General features: G+C 47.3%; 1 protein-coding gene across 2 annotated transcripts; it reads right to left on the bottom strand.

Moving 5' to 3' along the window:
• Positions 1–11761: 11761 nt before the first annotated feature.
• Positions 11762–17557, bottom strand: LOC146205407 (uncharacterized). 2 transcript variants are annotated; one of them, XM_084590066.1, is made up of 3 exons: positions 16829–16957; positions 16083–16154; positions 14991–15127 (listed from the first exon to the last, which is right to left on the bottom strand). In XM_084590066.1, exons 1-3 carry the CDS (start codon positions 16924–16926, stop codon positions 15001–15003), a joined length of 297 nt encoding a protein of 98 aa, XP_084446192.1. In that variant the 5' UTR covers positions 16927–16957; the 3' UTR covers positions 14991–15000. The 2 variants fall into 2 exon arrangements, with proteins under 2 accessions (XP_084446191.1, XP_084446192.1); XM_084590065.1 differs by lacking the exon at positions 16083–16154 and having other exon boundaries at positions 11762–15127; positions 16829–17557.
• Positions 17558–17953: the final 396 nt, after the last annotated feature.

Below are 17953 nucleotides of genomic sequence, written 5' to 3'. Positions count from 1 at the left end.
AGTTGGGCTGAACGCAGTGCCTGTAGTACCATTCGCAGTCGGTCAAGGTGCTCCTCAAAACTAGCCGCGAAAATGACGACATCGTCAAGATACACTAAGCACGTTTGCCACTTCAGTCCAGAGAGAACGGTGTCCATCATTCGCTGGAAGGTTGCTGGTGCAGAACAGAGACCGAAAGGAAGCACTTTAAATTCATAAAGGCCGTCGGGGGTGACGAACGCTGTTTTCTCTCTGTCCCTTTCGTCCACTTCTATCTGCCACATTCTTGAGGTCAAGCGACGAGAAATATTTGGCATTGCGTAACCGGTCCAATGCGTCGTCGATACGTGGGAGCGGGTATACGTCCCGTTTCGTTACCTGATTTAACTTACGATAATCGACGCAAAAACGCAAGGTGTTGTCTTTTTTCTTCACCAACACTACAGGCGAAGCCCAGGGGCTGGTAGACGGCTGTACTACGTCATCGATAAGCATTTCCTGCACCTGTCTTCGAATAGCCTCTCGTTCCGTTGACGACACTCGGTATGGGTGTTGGGAAATCGGCTTGGTCTCCGCGTCAACCACAATGCGGTGTTTGGCTACTGGGGTACGCCCAACTTTCGAAGACGTTGCAAAGCATCCAGCAAATTCAAGGAGGTCTAGGAGTCGCCGCCGCTCAACCACCGACAGATTGGCATTAATGTCCACAGTTGATAGAATGTCGGGTGCATTACATCTGGCTGGTGACGGCGGCGCCAGAGTATAGATGTTCCCTGGCTCAATAAAGTCGGCAACGTACGCGATGGCCGTTCCTTTCGCAATGTGCTGAAACTCGGTCCCGAAATTCGTAATCCAGAGCTTCGCACAACCATCCCATAAGCGAACAAGTCCTCTTGCAGCGCAGATCCCTTTCTCAAGCCCACGTTAGTCTCTGCCAGTACGTCTCGGTCGCATGGTGAGTCACTTTCTACCAAGACCATAATGCTGCACCGTGGCGGGACCGTAACGTCAGCAGCTGTAATACGTAAGGCGGACGTTGATGAACCGTCGACGCTAGATCTCGCAATGGCTTGGCTCGGCGAAAATGTCACTCGTGATTCTTGTAAATTAATTATCGCACCATTAGCCTGTAAGAAGTCCAAGCCGAGTATGACGTCTCGTGAACAGTGGGTAAGTACAACGAAGTCGCAAACATAAACAAATCCGTCAATTGCAACTCTCGCAACGCATCTTCCAGCCGGGGTAATAAGGTGTCCCCCTGCAGTGCGGATCTGAGGCCCAGTCCACTCGGTTAAAACTTTCTTCAATTTCCTGGCTAACCCACTGCTCATAACTGAATAGTCCGCCCCCGTATCAACTAAAGCTGTAATGAGATAATCGTCGATAGAAACTGGTATGTCCGAAACTGCGCACTCAGGTTCATCGTTACATGTCGCCGTCTGATAGCCGTTATCTTGTACTAAACTTGAAGGATGTTCAGCACTTCGCTCGTCAGCGGCCTCACCTCCGCAGGTCGCTGTTCCTAGTTTTCCCGAAGCCTCGGGGAGCGGGGGCTCGTCGAGCGGCTAGTGCGGGATGTAGAGGGCCGTGGACTTGGAGAACGATAACGGGAAGAGGTAATGACGCGGGACCCGTACTGTGGGACGTCCGGAGGATTCGTATGCGTCGACAGGTACTCCTCGATTTCGGGTGGTCGTTCACCACTCCGAGGACATCGTGCACGCGGATGAAAGCCACGAAGTCCGGCGCGGCGGTACGGACAGAACCTTAACATGTGACCGGCCTCACCACAGTGGTAACAAAGGGGCTGATTGTCAGGGGTACGCCAGACGTCAGTCCTTCGGAATCGTGCTTCGGCTAGAAGAGGAGGATGGCGTGGGCTTGGATCAAGAGTAGGGGGGTTCACTCTGGCTCTGGGAGAGCCGTACCCACTGTGGTGCTGGTTTGGATGCGGCACAGTGGGGTTCCCTCTTGGAGGATCACAGAGGTTATGCTGCTGAAGCACGGCCGCGTACGTTGGCACACTCGGTGGCGGTGGCTGCACACCAGGCACAGACGGTTCCGGGACGACGGCTTGCCTCACTTCTTCGCGAACGACCTCCGCGAGTGATGGAAGCCTCGACGACGATGTTAGACCCTGTAGCTGAATATGTCTCAGCTCTTCCCTCACCACAGATCGAATCAGCTCCCTTAAGGCATCATCAGAACCGTTGATGCCGGAACCGTAGACGACCGGTGACATGGCGGACACGTTACGGTTATAGTGCTGAGCCCTGTGTCGAAGTGTTTGTTCTATCGTGGTGGCCTCCGCTAGAAACTCTGATGCCGTGCCAGGTGGATTGCGCACAAGCCCAGCAAATAGTTCTTGCTTCACCCCGCGCATTAGGTGGCGCACTTTCGTCTCCTCTGACATATTTGGATCAGAACGCCTAAAAAGGCGGATCATGTCCTCGTAGAACATTCCAATGCTCTCGTTTGGGGCTTGGATACGAGATTTCAGCGCCGACTCCGCACGTTCTCTTCGGTCGTTGGCGGTGTAGGTCGCCAACAGCTGGCGACGAAAGAGGTCCCATGTTGATAGTGTCGTTTCGTGGTTCACGAACCACGTCCGCGCTGAATCTTCGAGAGCAAAGTAGACATTATAGAGCTTCCTTTGCTCATCCCAGCCGTTGTAATTGGCGACCCGTTCGAATTGGTCCAGCCAGTCTTCAGCGTCCTCATAAAGCTCGCCATGGAAGGACGGTGGCGTTCGAGACTGGAGGACGACGAACTGGGGTGAAGACTCTCCGCTAGAAGCAATGTTCGGGTTGGACCTATGCATGTTGGCCACAGGCGTGCAGGAAAGAGGCCCGAACTCTGGCGACTGACCTCGAAGGCGGCGGCTGCAACTGCGATGGACCGGTGTCAAATCCGTGGTGGCTCTCGGTTGCCCTTGAGGGGTTGCACTCAGCAAAAAGGGAAATCGTACCCGGCTGCTCCACCAGAAAATGTAACGAGTACAAGGCAGCGATCACTGATCGGAACCGTTCCACGCGCTACACTCAGTTTCGTCCTCTTTGTCCTCTGTTCTTCTTTGTCCTCTTTTCAGAGATGCACGCGGCAATATACAGATCCGCCGCCACCGATCTGGCTCTCTGATTGCCACCGCACAGGGGTTGCATTGGAGGAGGAGCGAAGAAAGGAATTAAGTTCGAGCCGGCGCTTTGACAACCGGAGACTCGCAGGAAGAGGGGGGAGGGGGGCGGCGCGTACACCCAGCGGCAAACGATGGGGGCAGAAGCGCGCGCAGCAAGCGGACAACGCGATAAAGGGAGGAGGGAAGAGATAGCAGCGACTGACTGATGCTGCTGACGCCGATAGTGAGTCAACCCCAGCGGCGGAGTTGGTTTCAGGGACAACGCCGCCGATGCCGACGCAGACAATATGATACCCTCGCTTCCGCAGCGCCAAGAACCAGGTCTGACCGTGGTAAGGTGGTCACGTATTCGTCGACGTGCCGGGGCCTACGTGAAATAACCGGCGCGTCGGCAACTGAAGAGCACCCTATCCGCCACACAGGAACGGGGGGGGGGGGGGGGGGGGGGACCCTCCCCTCCTCTTTCTGCATGGCGGCGACGGTGTTCTATGCAGTCACGTTATCTTGACTCTCTAGCGGCGTCAGCGGCATCCAGCGGTATCAGTCGGTCGCTGCTAGCGCTGGGGGGATGAAAGGGGGGCGGAGCTGGTTACGAGGCCGACGCCGACGCGAAACCCAGGAACGGACGCCAAAGAGCTGCGCTCTAAAAAAAATTGCCTGTGGTGCACCAGATATGGCTAACAGCTGTATGGAAGTGCTTTCTCTGGGCACGGCCGGTCTCGAGGGAGAGAGCATCTCTTGTCTTACGGCCTCTCCAATGGGGTCTGTTTCAACCGCCCGCCGCGCCTCGGTGGGGTCGCCACCGCCCCACTGCTGCTCCTCCGCTACAGCCATTCACGCGCAAGGGAAACGCGCGCTCGCTTTTAACTTCGCCCGCGTCAGTTGCAACTGGCAGGTCCTGACATTTCGCCCCTTATGGTTTATACAAAGTCTGTCATCAACATCGAACATTTATCGTGTACGAGGAATAAAATAGTCAACAATCCGCTCACGCGCGCGCTCCTTCGTCAGTGCGGCCGTGCACGGTCGAATGAAGCTTCGGGTACACTTCAACATTTTTTACCTCTAAGTTTTGTACAAAAATAAATTTACCAAGCTATGCAATCTGCCTTTGAATGTTTTAAGCAGGTGTAGCGCAACCTGACGTGAGTGCATGGGGAACTGTTGGGTGGAGATTCTGTCAACCGCTACCGTTTTCGTTTAGATCAGAAGAGGCACTGGCAAAAATTCATGGCGCGTCTCAGATTCAGAGTAAATAACAAAAATTTACTCATATAGTAAAAATTTCACTTGTTAAGTGGACTGGGCTGTTCTAGCTTTGTTCAAAACGTATGTATCAGTCGGTTGAAAGACCGAAGATGTATATGTAGTCTCGCGAGTCGCGACTACTTTTAATCAATGAAATGGGCATAAACAGTTAAGCAGAATCGAAAAGAGCAGCAAACAATAAAAAAAAATTCCTTCAAAGTTACACATTGCACTATATATTCATCAATTCATCAAAATGCGACCTGCGTCCAGAAAATTCAGGCTCAAAATCTTCCTGCACGGCTTGTGCACATAAGGAGTTGGCCTTTCGGTCTTCTCTGTCACTTTCCTGGTATAATTAATTGAGAAGAAGAATTCTGAGAAATTTTTCGAATATCAAAGAAACGGACCTAATAACATAGCTGTTGTCAATTCCTTTCTGGCAACTCAGTGTTGAGTTCTGAAATGCTGACTGAATCAGGATCGTAATTGTACTTCGAGAACATTTGTGTGTAGTAGGTGCACGGCAGCTTTTTCGAAAAAAAAAAGAGGTTTGTCCAATAGGGCAACAAGCTCTGGTTTCGGATAATGCAGTCCACTAGAACATTGTCCTCGTAGAAGAGCGTTGGGGCTGCTTCTTTCGCTAGTTTCAAGAATAGCGCAAGCGTAAGACCCGAAGTTGATTAACTAAACGATATATCCAGCGACGTAAGGTGAACCGGAATATGTGACAGTGGAAAATGGGGTGGTAGGAGATGCCATCACTTCCTTCCGTGCCTTGATTTTCCTCTCAGATGAAACGTCCGTCTTGACAATGTAGTCATATATATCATGTGCCGCTAGCTGTTACGGCCCTCGCATCTGGCATATGTTATTCCCTTCCGCACATTAACCTTACTTTCCCGAAGAGAGCCTCAATGGGTCGCTATATAAGGCTTGAAATGAGTCTTCAGTGAGAGTGTCCTTCTTTAATGCTTTAGAAGTTTCTTGCATACTTTCGATATAGCAGGTGAACTCATTTGTAAGTCACTGCATCGAGTATCACCTTCATCATTTATTGGCCTTTTTTACCACTTCGAGCACAAGTGGTGTCATGAATATCAACCATTTTTTGTTTTCATATTAAGCATAATATCATGTAAAAAGTTCATTAAAGCAATGTTTATTTGCAAAATTAAAATAATGTTTATAATACCACACATTGCCAAGTATATGAATTGTAATAACACTTAAAACTCAACCCTACAACGTTTACTTTGACTGTTATACTAATACTTTATATCATGCAAGCATTTTGCAATTTACATTACATTTTTATGAAATTATTTTCATCTTCGGTGCTACATAAATGGTTTCGCATCTAGCGCTGAAAGACGGTTTTGCTGTTGCAGACGAGTTGCTGTCATGTTAGCCTTGAAGAAGCTTCGATGTGATTGCTGCTCATTCAGTTTTCTTTTTGTTCCCATTCGTGTACAGGCTTGGGAAAAATTCGGATTAAAATGAACAAAAGTAGCTACCGTGCCGCAATGTATGCCATGCTTGTCGAACGTTTGCTGAACGACACTGCTTTTTATATCCGTTCACGTGTGGTACGTTGACGACATGCCGCTGCAGCATCTACCTTCTGTGCTCTTTAATTTCGGGGCTGCACTCACCACGAAACTCGCGAGCGACAACACGAAACCAGGCAAAAACCACCCGCCGCCGCTGAAGCAGACGCGGAGCGAACAGTTAAAGCGCCCCTTGCGGTGGCGGAGAGCGTAGCTCAAGGAGAAAAGTTCCCATTGTTCCCGCAGCGATTAAGGCCGTAAGAAAGAGCGCGCGCCCTCTCCCTCGAGACCGGCCGTGCTCTGGGCTACCTCAAATGTTTTATTTTTTATCCCTTGGCTAAATTTAGCTTGGACACCCGCATATTCATGCAAGAATTGTACTTACATTCAACTCAGATACTTCGCTGCATAAAGGAAATAACTTCGGAGAGGCCCTGACGTCATTTTTTTTTAAAAGCCGGCGCGGCCGCGCGCCGCGCCACGACCGGACGCTGCAACGTCTCTCCTCCTTTACCCTCCGCATTTTCTTTCTCCACGACGCTCACGTACCTAGGGCCCTTAGCAACGCGGTTGCTAGTGGCCCGAGTTTTCATAGCAACAGCGCAACAGCGTCGCCGTTGCTAATGGCCCGACATGGCTAACCCTAAACTTTGACCCTAAACACTTACTCCAATGCATTGGGCCTCTCTAAGTTTATTCCTTCCTTCATACTTCGCTGCAAGTCTGGGTGAAGGTCTTATAAGTAATGAAAAAATCTTTGTGGGGCTGGCGGACAAAGAAGCTTACTGGTACATACATTTGTTGGGCCAACAAACACAAACCAAAATATTATACACAAGCTTTTCTCCACAGTCTGCTCATATCCGAGAGTCGATTCCATTCTGTCAATGACACAGCATGAGGTAGAAAAAAGTTCATGAGAATGGCTATAGAATATAAAGACCATCATTCCCACTAGTTCTCAATTGTAATGGATTAGTGCAGAGTTTATTGTGTATTGAGTAGCAATTTGAATTCCCTTGCTAAAAAGCTTTCTTGTCGCTTTTTATAAGAATTACATACACTTGTTCTTGCATAATGCACAACGCAGTGTCGCACAATGCAACAGTGGTGAGCAGACAAGAAGCCATGCATGTGAAGTAGAGTTACAAAAGCTTCTACTGTGCTTCACTTTTCAAAGATTTTTGAAAAAGGCCACATAGTTCCTATCTTGCTTTAATAAAATTGGCTGAAACTGTGTTTAGCCCCGGTACAACGAATATATGAGCGATGATCAAAAAGTTTGCAACTTGCATGTAAAGAATACTGCCAGACCTTTGAAAGAAAGTTGTTTCAAGATATATATTTCATAACGCCGATGCACTTTAGCCATTTACTTAAAAAAAAAGAAGAAAAAAAAAAAAACCCAGACACTTTGTAGCCATCAAACCACTCCCATGTGGCAGTTCATGTCGTAGAATCTGGATCGAGATCGGTAATGAAGGGTGGGGAGCTCAGCTCTTTGAAACCACTCTTGAATGGTGGCCTTGACAATGAAAGACTTGTGAACTGAAGCATATCATGCATGAGAAGGAAGCCTCTTGTCAATAACCTCTTGACATTTCTCTAGGATGGCCTCGTACAGTTTTCGGGAAACACTGGCATAATATTCTCCTATTACTGTCCTGCCTTCTTCACAATCAATAAACATGATCTCCTGCATCCCCCCCCCCCACACACACAAAAAAAAAAAAAGAGAGAGAGAGAGAAAAGACTTGCCGTCACTTTCTTTTCAGAGTTTGAGGTTCAATTTTCATTTGGAGATGAGGACACCAAATGCCTCCACTGCATAGACTACCGTTCTATTTTTCAATTCCACTGGTACAACCATGTCTCATTTCCAGTCACAAGACAAGAGAAAAAATATTCTGGATGGCTTGAATAATAGTACAAAAGCTCTGCTGATTATGGATGAATTCTATTGGCCTTACCCTTTCCCGTCCTGTTTTCGCGTTCTATACATAACCAGCACCGATTTTCCTTGCATTCTTACCTCCCACATTTTTCTTTGTCTCTTTTATCTACTTTTCCACGCTAGTATTTTGCCAAATCCCATCCGTCGATCGCCTGTACATACTTAAAACTTACCTTTCGGGGTCTGTTTGCCCACTTCGTGTTTATGCTTTTCATGTGCAGGCACTTATACACTTTTCTCGCCCACCTTGTTTCCCCTATTCCGGATGGTCATTGACCATATTTCAGTTTGCCAATTACCTCTCTCACCTCAAAGGACACACAGCCCATGTCCCCCAGGATGCCTTCATTCGGAGCGTTTCCATGGACCCCCAGAGCTAACCTGCTCACCCGTCCCAGACAGCTTTCCAGGTCTCGATTGTACTTCAGATTTAATGCACAGGAAAGCTTTCCCAAAAGTGAGGCGAGGTACCATAATTCTTTCCCATACACCTCAGACTATTACATGCATGCAATGATGCTGATTTCACTTAGAGATTTCGTGGCCAAGACCTTCAAGATAACCAAAAATATGTAATGTATGATTTTGAAACCACTGCCATAAGAAATGTTAAATTCTATGATAACTTCGAATGCTTTACTTGGGCAAATCTTCACAAAAGGCTCTCAGCTGAGATTCAGTAATCCAAATCAGTACTTAAATCAGTATACTTAAGTGCCGAGCCGTTCTGACCATGGAACGACCATGGTTTCGAACTAACCATTCACAAGGCCACGTTAAAACTCCCGAACCAACAAGCTACTGCAGCATATGAGGGACGTTCGCTGCCATACACATGTACCATTCTACAAAAATTTCTTTGCTTGAACTTGGTCTTTTGACAAAAACTTCATCAATCTCCAGTACTCAAGCTGAAAATCGTAGGATGACGCAGTCTTTGACTGATGCAGACCAAGGTTTAAACTTAAAGGCTTAAAATTAAGATCGCGATAGCCTCAAAAGATGACCTAAATGAAGGGTAGAGAGAGATCACAGTCGGGCATTTGGTCATACCAGGGTTTTAAAAGTTTGTAACCTCCCTTTATATACTAAAGAAAAAAAGAGAAACACCAGCAAAACGGCACATACCTTTCTGCTGCTACTTAACGCTAAAAATGGTCAGAGGTTAGCAATGATGTAATCCTCTGATTGAAAGACATTAGGTTCACTTCTTCAAAACAAAGAAAAAAGCCACCTGTTACCTAATAAATTTCACAACACGTGACTGCTTTTTAATCCTTGCAGAATGCCCCACATGTCTAAATTACATACACAAGCCAGCATTTCAAGATGGCTTTAAATTTGTGCTCCTTTACACAATCCAATCTTACAGAGGGCAATGATTTGTGTAAATGCAAAAGGAGTAGTGTGGCTCACGATGCATGGGGTTTAATGTTCCAAAGTGATCTGGATTATAAGGGATGCCACCACTAAAGGGCTCCAGAAAATTTCGGCCACTGGGGGTTCTTTAACATGCACTGACATCGTGCAGAAAACAGGCCGGTCTCCTGGCTTAGTAATTGAGCACCCTAGCCCATGCACCATCGTGGCAGGCAAGAAAGAGGCAGTGTGGTAGCCAAACTGGCTTCATATTAAAATTTAACACACATGGTGAATAATGGTGGGGTGTTAATGTATTTATAACATCTGCTTTGCAGATGTCTTAAGCAACCAGCGGGACAAGACAGCCGCTAACTCGCAACTAAAGTTTATTGAAGCAAACACTGAATATATAAAGAAGCTAAGCAAGCAACATCACAAACACTCAGTCATCGATAAGCAGACATCAAAACATGGGTACCTAAAATTCCTGAACAGTTCCCTGATCTAGATAACCCAATTCACAACATGTTAAAGCGATGGAAGGCTCACTACAGTTGAATCCCGCTATAACGAAATTCACGGTGCACGAAAAAAAATTCGTTCTCGCGGAACTTCGTTATCGCAAAAATTTGACGTGAAACGCAGAAAGAATTGCCCAAGCAGCAGCAAAGGCGTTTAATGCCAAAAATCTGTAAGCTTGGTTCGCTTACGCTTCACGGCGAGCAACGTCGTCACGCGATTTACGCACTCGGTCAGCAAACCCATTGCAACATCGTCGTCTCGGACAGCAACGAAATTCCTGATGACATCAAAAGCGTCCATCACCTGTACGGCGGTTGCCGCAGCCGGCGCTTCCTGTACGTCGTCGTCTTCTTCATCGGAAGAGTCCTTATCATTCCGGGCAGCTTTTATGATCTGCTCATCACTCACATCTTCGTGAACAACAACACAAGCGTCAGCGCCGATGTATTCGTCGAGCTCGAGATTAGGCGGCACGGTTCCTATTTCTCCAAGCGTTTTCCAGGCGGCCGCGATCCCCGGAGCCGGTGACGCCTCTTCGTCGTCGTCTGTAACGCCTGGTGTTAGGCCAGCAGAGTGTACGGGTCGACCTTCGGCAAATCCGGCGTGCCTGAAACAGTTCACAATTACTGAGCGCCCCAGTGTGCTCCAGGCAGCAGACATAATCTGCAGTGCCACGTACAAGTCCACCTTCGTGTCTCGGCCGGTTTCAGTGTTAAAAAGCAGCCGCTGAATTAACCTCCCGCGGTAAGCGCGCTTCAGGCTAAGAATCACGCCCTGATCGAGAGGCTGTAAGACAGACGTGCAATTGGGAGGGAAAAACCTCAGCTCCGTGTTAGTGAGCTTGACTTCGTCGGAGTGATGCGCTGAACAATTGTCCAAAAGCAAGCAAACTTTACGGCCCTGCCGCTTCATGTCGCGGTCGAATGCCATCATCCACTCGGTGAAAATAGCGCGGGTCATCCATGACTTGTTGTTCGCCTTGTACTGCACAGGTAGGCTACGAGTTCCCTTAAAACAGCGCGGCTTGGCACTTTTGCCTATGACTAACGGCGGACGCTTGTCCGAGCCATCCATGTTTGTCAAAGCAGCACTGTGATGCGTTTTTTGCTGTGTTTGCCGCCGTGACAGCGCTGCCCCTTGAAGTCGAGCGTCCTAGCCGGCAACATCTCGTAGAATAGCCCGGTCTCGTCGGCGTTGTAAATGTGCAGGCGCGAAGTTGCTTAAAATTCCGGCCATGTTACTCGCCTTCCAAGCAGCTGCTCCGTCCACGTCTGCTGACATTGACTCGCCGCACAACACTTTTCCAACGATGTTATGGCGGGCCTTGAAACGGTTTAGCCAGCCAATGCTGGCTTTAAAATCATCAATGCCAAGTAGGCATGCATAGTTCAAGGCTTTCTGCTGGACGATGCTTCCGGACAGGGGGACGTTGCTGGCTCGTGCTTCCACAAACCACGCATGCACTGCTTTGTCCAACTCTTCATGGAGGGGCCGCGTCACCTTTTTGTGCTTCGAGGATGTGCCTGAAGCAAGTGCCATTCTCACGCTGTCCTTATTGCCTAGAATCGTTGACAGCGAACTTGCAGGAATTCCAAAATCTTCAGCAATTGCCGCTTTCTTCCTTAAGCTTTCTGCTTGGGCGATTATTTGAGCTTTTTGCTCAAGGGAAAGAGTTTTGCGTTTTTTCACTTGCGTTGCCATCGTGTCCTGCGGATGAAAACTCGTCGTTGTCGAAGAGAAAGGCAGCGATTGAACAACGCGACCACGACACAAAGCCAAAATGGCGGAACTGCAATCACGTGATTTCATGCTTAATGTGGCTTTGGATTTGACTTGGACTTCTCGCCAATAAAACGAGTTTGGGTTTCGATTTTGAACGCAAAAATTTCGTTGAGGCGGAAACGCTCTGCAAAAATGGTTCGTTGTGCAGAGAAATTTAGGACATTAATTCTTATAGGATACTCGCGGGGAATAAAAAATTATTCGTTGTCGCGGAAATTTCGTTGTGGCGGTATTCGTTGTGGCGGGATTCAACTGTAACAGATTTTTTACAGAGTCGTAAAATGTGTCTAACTTGAACGGTTTCCTGGTTGACCTACAATAGATGAACAGCCAAAATGCGTGTAGCTGAAAGAAACAGCAAGCAACCAGCGCATTCCTCACTATGCACAGCCATGATGGTACCTCTACCTGTATCTACATACCTCTCATGTTTCCGTAATTGTACATTTAGACACCTTCCAGTTTGATTCGTATAAACAGATACACAACACATAAACCACGGCATCCGATACACAACATTCTTATTGCATGGCACATATACATACTCAGGTTTCACTTAACATGCGTGCTTTTCCCGAACCACTTTTGCCGATTTATTCTTAACAATATTGTTACGAGGCGGCAAGCCAATGAAGAAAGGAAACAGAACATGACTGATGACGGCAATGTTTAATCAATGCCGGCGGGCCTAGCATGAGCACTCCTGCTTGCGCCACAGCCACAGTAAGATTGTTGATGGGATCCATGAGATGACGATTCCCGAACCACTTTTGCCGATTTATTCTTAACAATATTGTTACGAGGCGGCAAGCCAATGAAGAAAGGAAACAGAACATGACTGATGACGGCAATGTTTAATCAATGCCGGCGGGCCTAGCATGAGCACTCCTGCTTGCGCCACAGCCACAGTAAGATTGTTGATGGGATCCATGAGATGACGATGGACATGACTGGATGGATGAAGGTAGAAAACAATGGCTTTCCGCCATGATAATCCCCAGATGAAGCTTGGCCCAGGACACTTTCAGGCCACACATTGCAAAGATCCGATGGTTGAGGCCCAGGCATGCACTGCATGGCATGGGCAGGGGTGATATGTCTTCAAGCGTGGTGGCGTCTTGGATAGTTGGGGTCTTTGGTCAGCATCTCGGGTTAGTGGGGTCATCTGGTCAATCGGGTCTCATGTCATGTCTTGTGGTCATGTTGGTGGCATCTCGGGTCAGTGTGGTCATTTTGCTATGCTTCTCCTTCGTCGTGTCTTGAGGTCGGGACGGGGAGAACGGTGAGGAAAATCGCTGCTGACTGTGCAAGCAGACATAGGGCGTCGAAGCTCCGGGCCAGGATGAGCGCACCCCGCACCTCCACCGTAAGCAAGCCGATGAAGAAAGGAAGCAGAACATGACCTATATAAATGCCGGCGGGCCTAGCGCAAGCACTCCTGCCCACGCCACAGCCCACTTTATCCGTAACAACATTAAAAACTCGGCAATTTATTAGGGGCTGAGAAGACTACTCTAACACCATACCTCCTAGCCACATTTTTCAAATTATACGACAGTCTATGCACGCATGGTTACACAGCTGGTCTTTTAGTATCATACAGCCCAGCCCCTGGCTGCTCCCGCAAATCCCGGCAAAACGGTTTCAATTTCTAATTCACATATTCACAATTCCGTAATTCACATAGAATTACGAGGCACTCAAACAAGCATTATACATATTATCTGTGGTATCCAGTGTGTTGAATGTCCCTTGGGCATTCAGTTGAGCATTGAGCTGGTCGCTAAACTCAGAGTCCAGGCTACTGGGCAATAATATACCACCACCTGACTCAGTGAGTACTTCACTGTCAGGACATGTTAAGCCATCTAAGACAGCTAAAGCCTGAGATGTCACACCTGAATATTCTAGGTCAGGCTCACTTAAGCCCGAAATAATAGTCAAGAAAACAGCTGGTTCTGGCAAAGTGGTGCAGGAATCTGTCATCAGCTTGTTAGCAGATTGTTGATCAGTGATTTCCTTACAGCTCTTTTGTAGCATAATGCTTTGTTTATCTACACCAGCAGTAGCAACGGAACTATCACTATTTTTTGTCAGATCTCCTTGGTGCTCTTCTGAAACATGCTTTCTGTAAGCCTTATATTGATTGCACGCAAAGCTGCACTGGCTGCAAGGGTACATGTGCTTGCCACTATGCTTCTTTGTGCTGAGGATATGCTTGCGTAAATTTTCTTGATTGTTGCAACAATACTTGCAGTAAGGGCAACTGTAAGGCTTTATGCCAAGGTGAATACGGTTGTGCCGGAGCACTTGACTTCTGCGTGAAGCCTTAAAGTTGCACAGTGGACACTGGAAAGGCAGTTCACCTGTGTGCAATCTCTGATGACCTAACAGCAAATGGCTCTTCGTTGTCCTGTAACTGCAGCTGTCACAAATAAAATAGGGCTGTGGCTTCGGCAAACACTGAGTTCTGCAGGCTGATGTTTTGGTTGTAGCGAATGCTTTCTGGTCTGATACACTATGGCTCTTTTGCTGGACACCTTGGTGCTGAAGATGGGAGTTTGCTTTTGGGGAAGTACAAGGCTGCAAGACAACTGTAGAACGATGGACAGATAGCTCATGACGACGTAGCATGCTACGACGCACAGCCCGGAAGTTACACTGGCTGCAGTGGAACTTTCGCACTCCTAGGTGATGTTTAATATGAACGTTAAGAGTACTGCGATGGGAAAAATGTTGATCACATATGCTGCATACAAAGGGCTTCTCACCAGTGTGCTTATGCATGTGCAATTTCATATAGGACTTGCTGACCAGCTTTTTGCAGTGTGGGCAAGGTATCCTTTGCACAATTGTATGCTGCTTCCTTTTTGTATCTGCTTCTTTTGTCGATAGTCGTGGCCCACCAGAAGGAATATTTTTGAGTGCTGTTCTGGGGGGTAATTCTGTGCTATAAAGAAACTGCTTACCTGTCTGTCTAGAAGTTGTGAAATGACATTGATGAAGGCTGAACTCATCATGAGATAGAAATTGGGTGTTACAAGTGATGCAATGCAACTCTGCACTTTCTCCTTGCACTGGCACAGGATCCTGGCCATTACCAATGCACTTAAAGTTTTGTTTGCCATGTAGTGAAGTTGTGGCCTGGGACAGGACCATACCAGAACACTTTCGTGTTGGCAGAGACTTTTCTAGATTAATGACCTCATTTTCATTACAAATGTAGTGGCTCGGTGAACAAGAGGGCTGTGTTGGAGAAGCAGCTACAGTACTGCTGGTTTGTTGTTGCTCAGCCTCAAGACAATAAGAAGGTCTCTTGCAGCAAGTCTCTGTTCTAACATCACTGGCATGGCAAATACTGCTTGTGGTGGAATGTTTTTCGCCTTCTTCAGCAGACATTTTTGCTATCAATGCCTGGCGCCGTTTGGTGGACTTCACATTGACAGCTGAAATGCAAGCACTTCGCTTCAGGTGGTACCATGTCTCCTTGTGTCTTGCATATGAGAAGTTGTTAGAGTAGTGCCTGTTGCATGGAATGCAGATAAACTCTTCTGGGCTAGTAGCAGGTTCCTTAATAGGCTGTAGTGGAACTTCCTGCATACAAGACGTTAAAAGTGCAATGGTAAGTACACAGCCATACCTGTCAGCTATACAACAGTTTTACACAGCTGATAGGTACAATTTCTGAAAGAATGCCGAAAAAACAACATTAACTTCGAATCGCCCAGCTACATTTTTTAGGTTATGTGCAATCTTATGCATGTAGGGAATGACTGCTAGTTTTTTCTTCTTCTGTGCGCTGTCCCTTATTCTAACCGGAAAATCCTTCCTAACCATCCGCAAAAGGATTTTCCGGTTAGAATAAGGGACAGCGCACAGAAGAAGAAAAAACTAGCAGTCATTCCCTACATGCATAAGATTGCAAAATGCCCCGCCGGGGTGGTGCAGTGGTAAGACGCCCGACTACTGTGCCGGAGTTCCCGGGTTCAAACCCGACCACGGCGGCTGCGTTTCGATGGAGGCGAAACGAAGAGGCGTCGTGTGCTGTGCGATGTCAGCGCACGTTAAAGATCCCCAGGTGGTCGAAATTACTCCGCAGCCCTCCACTACGGCTCCTCTTTCTCTCTCTTTCCACTTTCATTCCCACCTTCCTCCCTTCCCTTACGGCGCGGTTCGGGTGTCCACAGAGCAAGTGTGACAGTTACTGCGCCTTTCCCTTCCTGTGAACCAATTTAACTTAACCATCCGCAAAAGCTTTTCACATGTTGCCGAAATAACGAAAACCGGGAATCCTGCAGTTTTTAGCCTACGAACCTGTAGCAATACACTATCATGAATGCAATGATGACATGAGCTCAGCAAGCTTGAGCGAATGCAACTACTAGCAATTCCATTTTTTACAATTTTTGAGTGTCCAGAAGAATAGCTTACCACCTGCTTTTTGGACCTCGGGGAGTACATGAAACATAAGTGGTCACGTTTGAAAAACAGTTTTATGCTCAGAAACTGGAGGATATCGTTCGACGGTACTTAAAAGTAAAAGACAAACCTTTTCCACACTCCCGAAACAGCTTTAAGACGTCCACCATTCTCCTGTTGAAGTTGTCTTTTTCCATTAGCACTAAAAAATCATCAACATATCGGAAGATGCGTATCACCAAACCATCGATATGTTTACTAATTTGTCTATCAACTTCACCCAAAAAAATATTGCTCAACACAGGCGCTACCTTTGATCCAATACAAATGCCCTTTTTCTGTACATAAACATCGCCTCGCCAACCTACGTAAGTTGATTTCAAATAAAAGGACAACAGTTCCAGGAAAGAATCAATAGACACTCCGCAATGACCCATGAAACCTACTTCATCATTCTCCTCGGTGATACATTTTTTAACCGCGTTCATAATTCCTTTGTGAGGTAAAGAGTAATATAAGTCTTCTATGTCAATGCTGAAACCTGAACACAAACCAGGATTACTATGCTTCAGGAAATTTATCATATTATCCGCTTTTATCCACCAAGAAAGTGTCCTCCACAACCAATGATGAAAGATGTTTCTGCAGATAGCTAGACACTGAGTACTGCCAAGTTCCAGCTTCCGATATGATGGCTCTAAAAGGAATGTTAACCTTATGAGTCTTTGCGGAGAAAAATAAATCCAACTGATCACTTTTTGTCTTCAGAACTGCCGCCGCCAACGAATCAAGATTACACTGGTTCAGTAACAATACGGCCTGCTCCTTTACACTTCCTATTTAACCTCCATTTAACCTCCACGCCGCGAAACACACCTTGTGCTGCACCACTGCCTTCCAGTCGGAGCGAGCAGGCGGTCCCCAGCCGGGTTTCCACTTTCCGCCAGTGTGCGATGTCGGTGGGTAAAGGTCATTGTCGCTGTCTTCGGCGTCTTCCAAGTCTTCATCGGCTTGGCCCACCTTGCTTGCTGTGCAACACCCGTGAGATTCACTCGGAATGGAAGTCTGGATGCTTTGCAACTCCAATGACGAAAAGAAGTCATCTGCTCGCTGTGAGGACGGCTCATATTGATGCTCGGCTGTCGGAGACACCACGGAGAGAAGAGCACTGTCATTCCGTACTATTTTGCAACAGTGTTGCTTCCGATGCGTGATGTAGCTCTTAGCATCAAGGCATAAATGCGTATCGTCTTCGTCGTTGTCGAACATGACCCACAGTGGGGGATTTGTCAGAATTAATTGGCCTCTCGCTACGGCACAACAGGCATGCTACAGGCACTATTATTAATAATTTGCGCTTTGCATCTTGGCGCCTCCACTTGGCAAGGCATTCTCTTTGTTCGGGCGTCTAGGCATTGACCTTGTCTAGGCTGCACGTTACCAGTCCGTTCCGCTGCGCTCAGCAATGTCGCACGCGGTGCGGGAGTTCGGACAGTGCTTCTTGTCTCGAACATGCATTGGGAATGGCAAGGGTAAAGTATTCTAGTGATTCTAGGATTCTAGTACATTGTAGCAAGGCCTCAAGCATTCACCTTCCTCCATGACGGCGAGTGAGCAATTACAGCAAACATTTCAAGCATAAAAAAATTTAGCTGCATTTATTTCTTTTTTTTTGTTTATAATTTTAGATTTTTTTTTAGTGCCTATATTTGTTAAATATCTTTACTATTTGGAATTGAAGGTTGGCTTTGTTGGCTAACGCGGCCGAAGCGACGGCCGAGCTAGCCAAGCCGAGCGATGTAAATAATCAATCATAGGAGTTTTTGTTATAGCTGAGCTGTGTAGTTGCGATGCGCTGCGCTTACAGTGTTATAAATATTTAGTTGCGGTGTTGTAACAAGTGCCCTGTGCTCATCCAGCAGCTGTTGGCAGTGGCTTCTGCATGAAAAGGGGCATGCACACCAATCTGTGGGCTGTGCGTACGATTTCGTAGCTAGGGTA

This window comes from Amblyomma maculatum, chromosome 1 (genome assembly GCF_055883805.1).
Source record: "Amblyomma maculatum isolate TAMU_Amacu chromosome 1, ASM5588380v1, whole genome shotgun sequence".
Lineage (NCBI taxonomy): Eukaryota > Metazoa > Arthropoda > Arachnida > Ixodida > Ixodidae > Amblyomma > Amblyomma maculatum.
The sequence above is the reverse complement of the archived record's forward strand: the minus strand, read 5'-3'. Positions and strand labels throughout refer to the sequence as shown.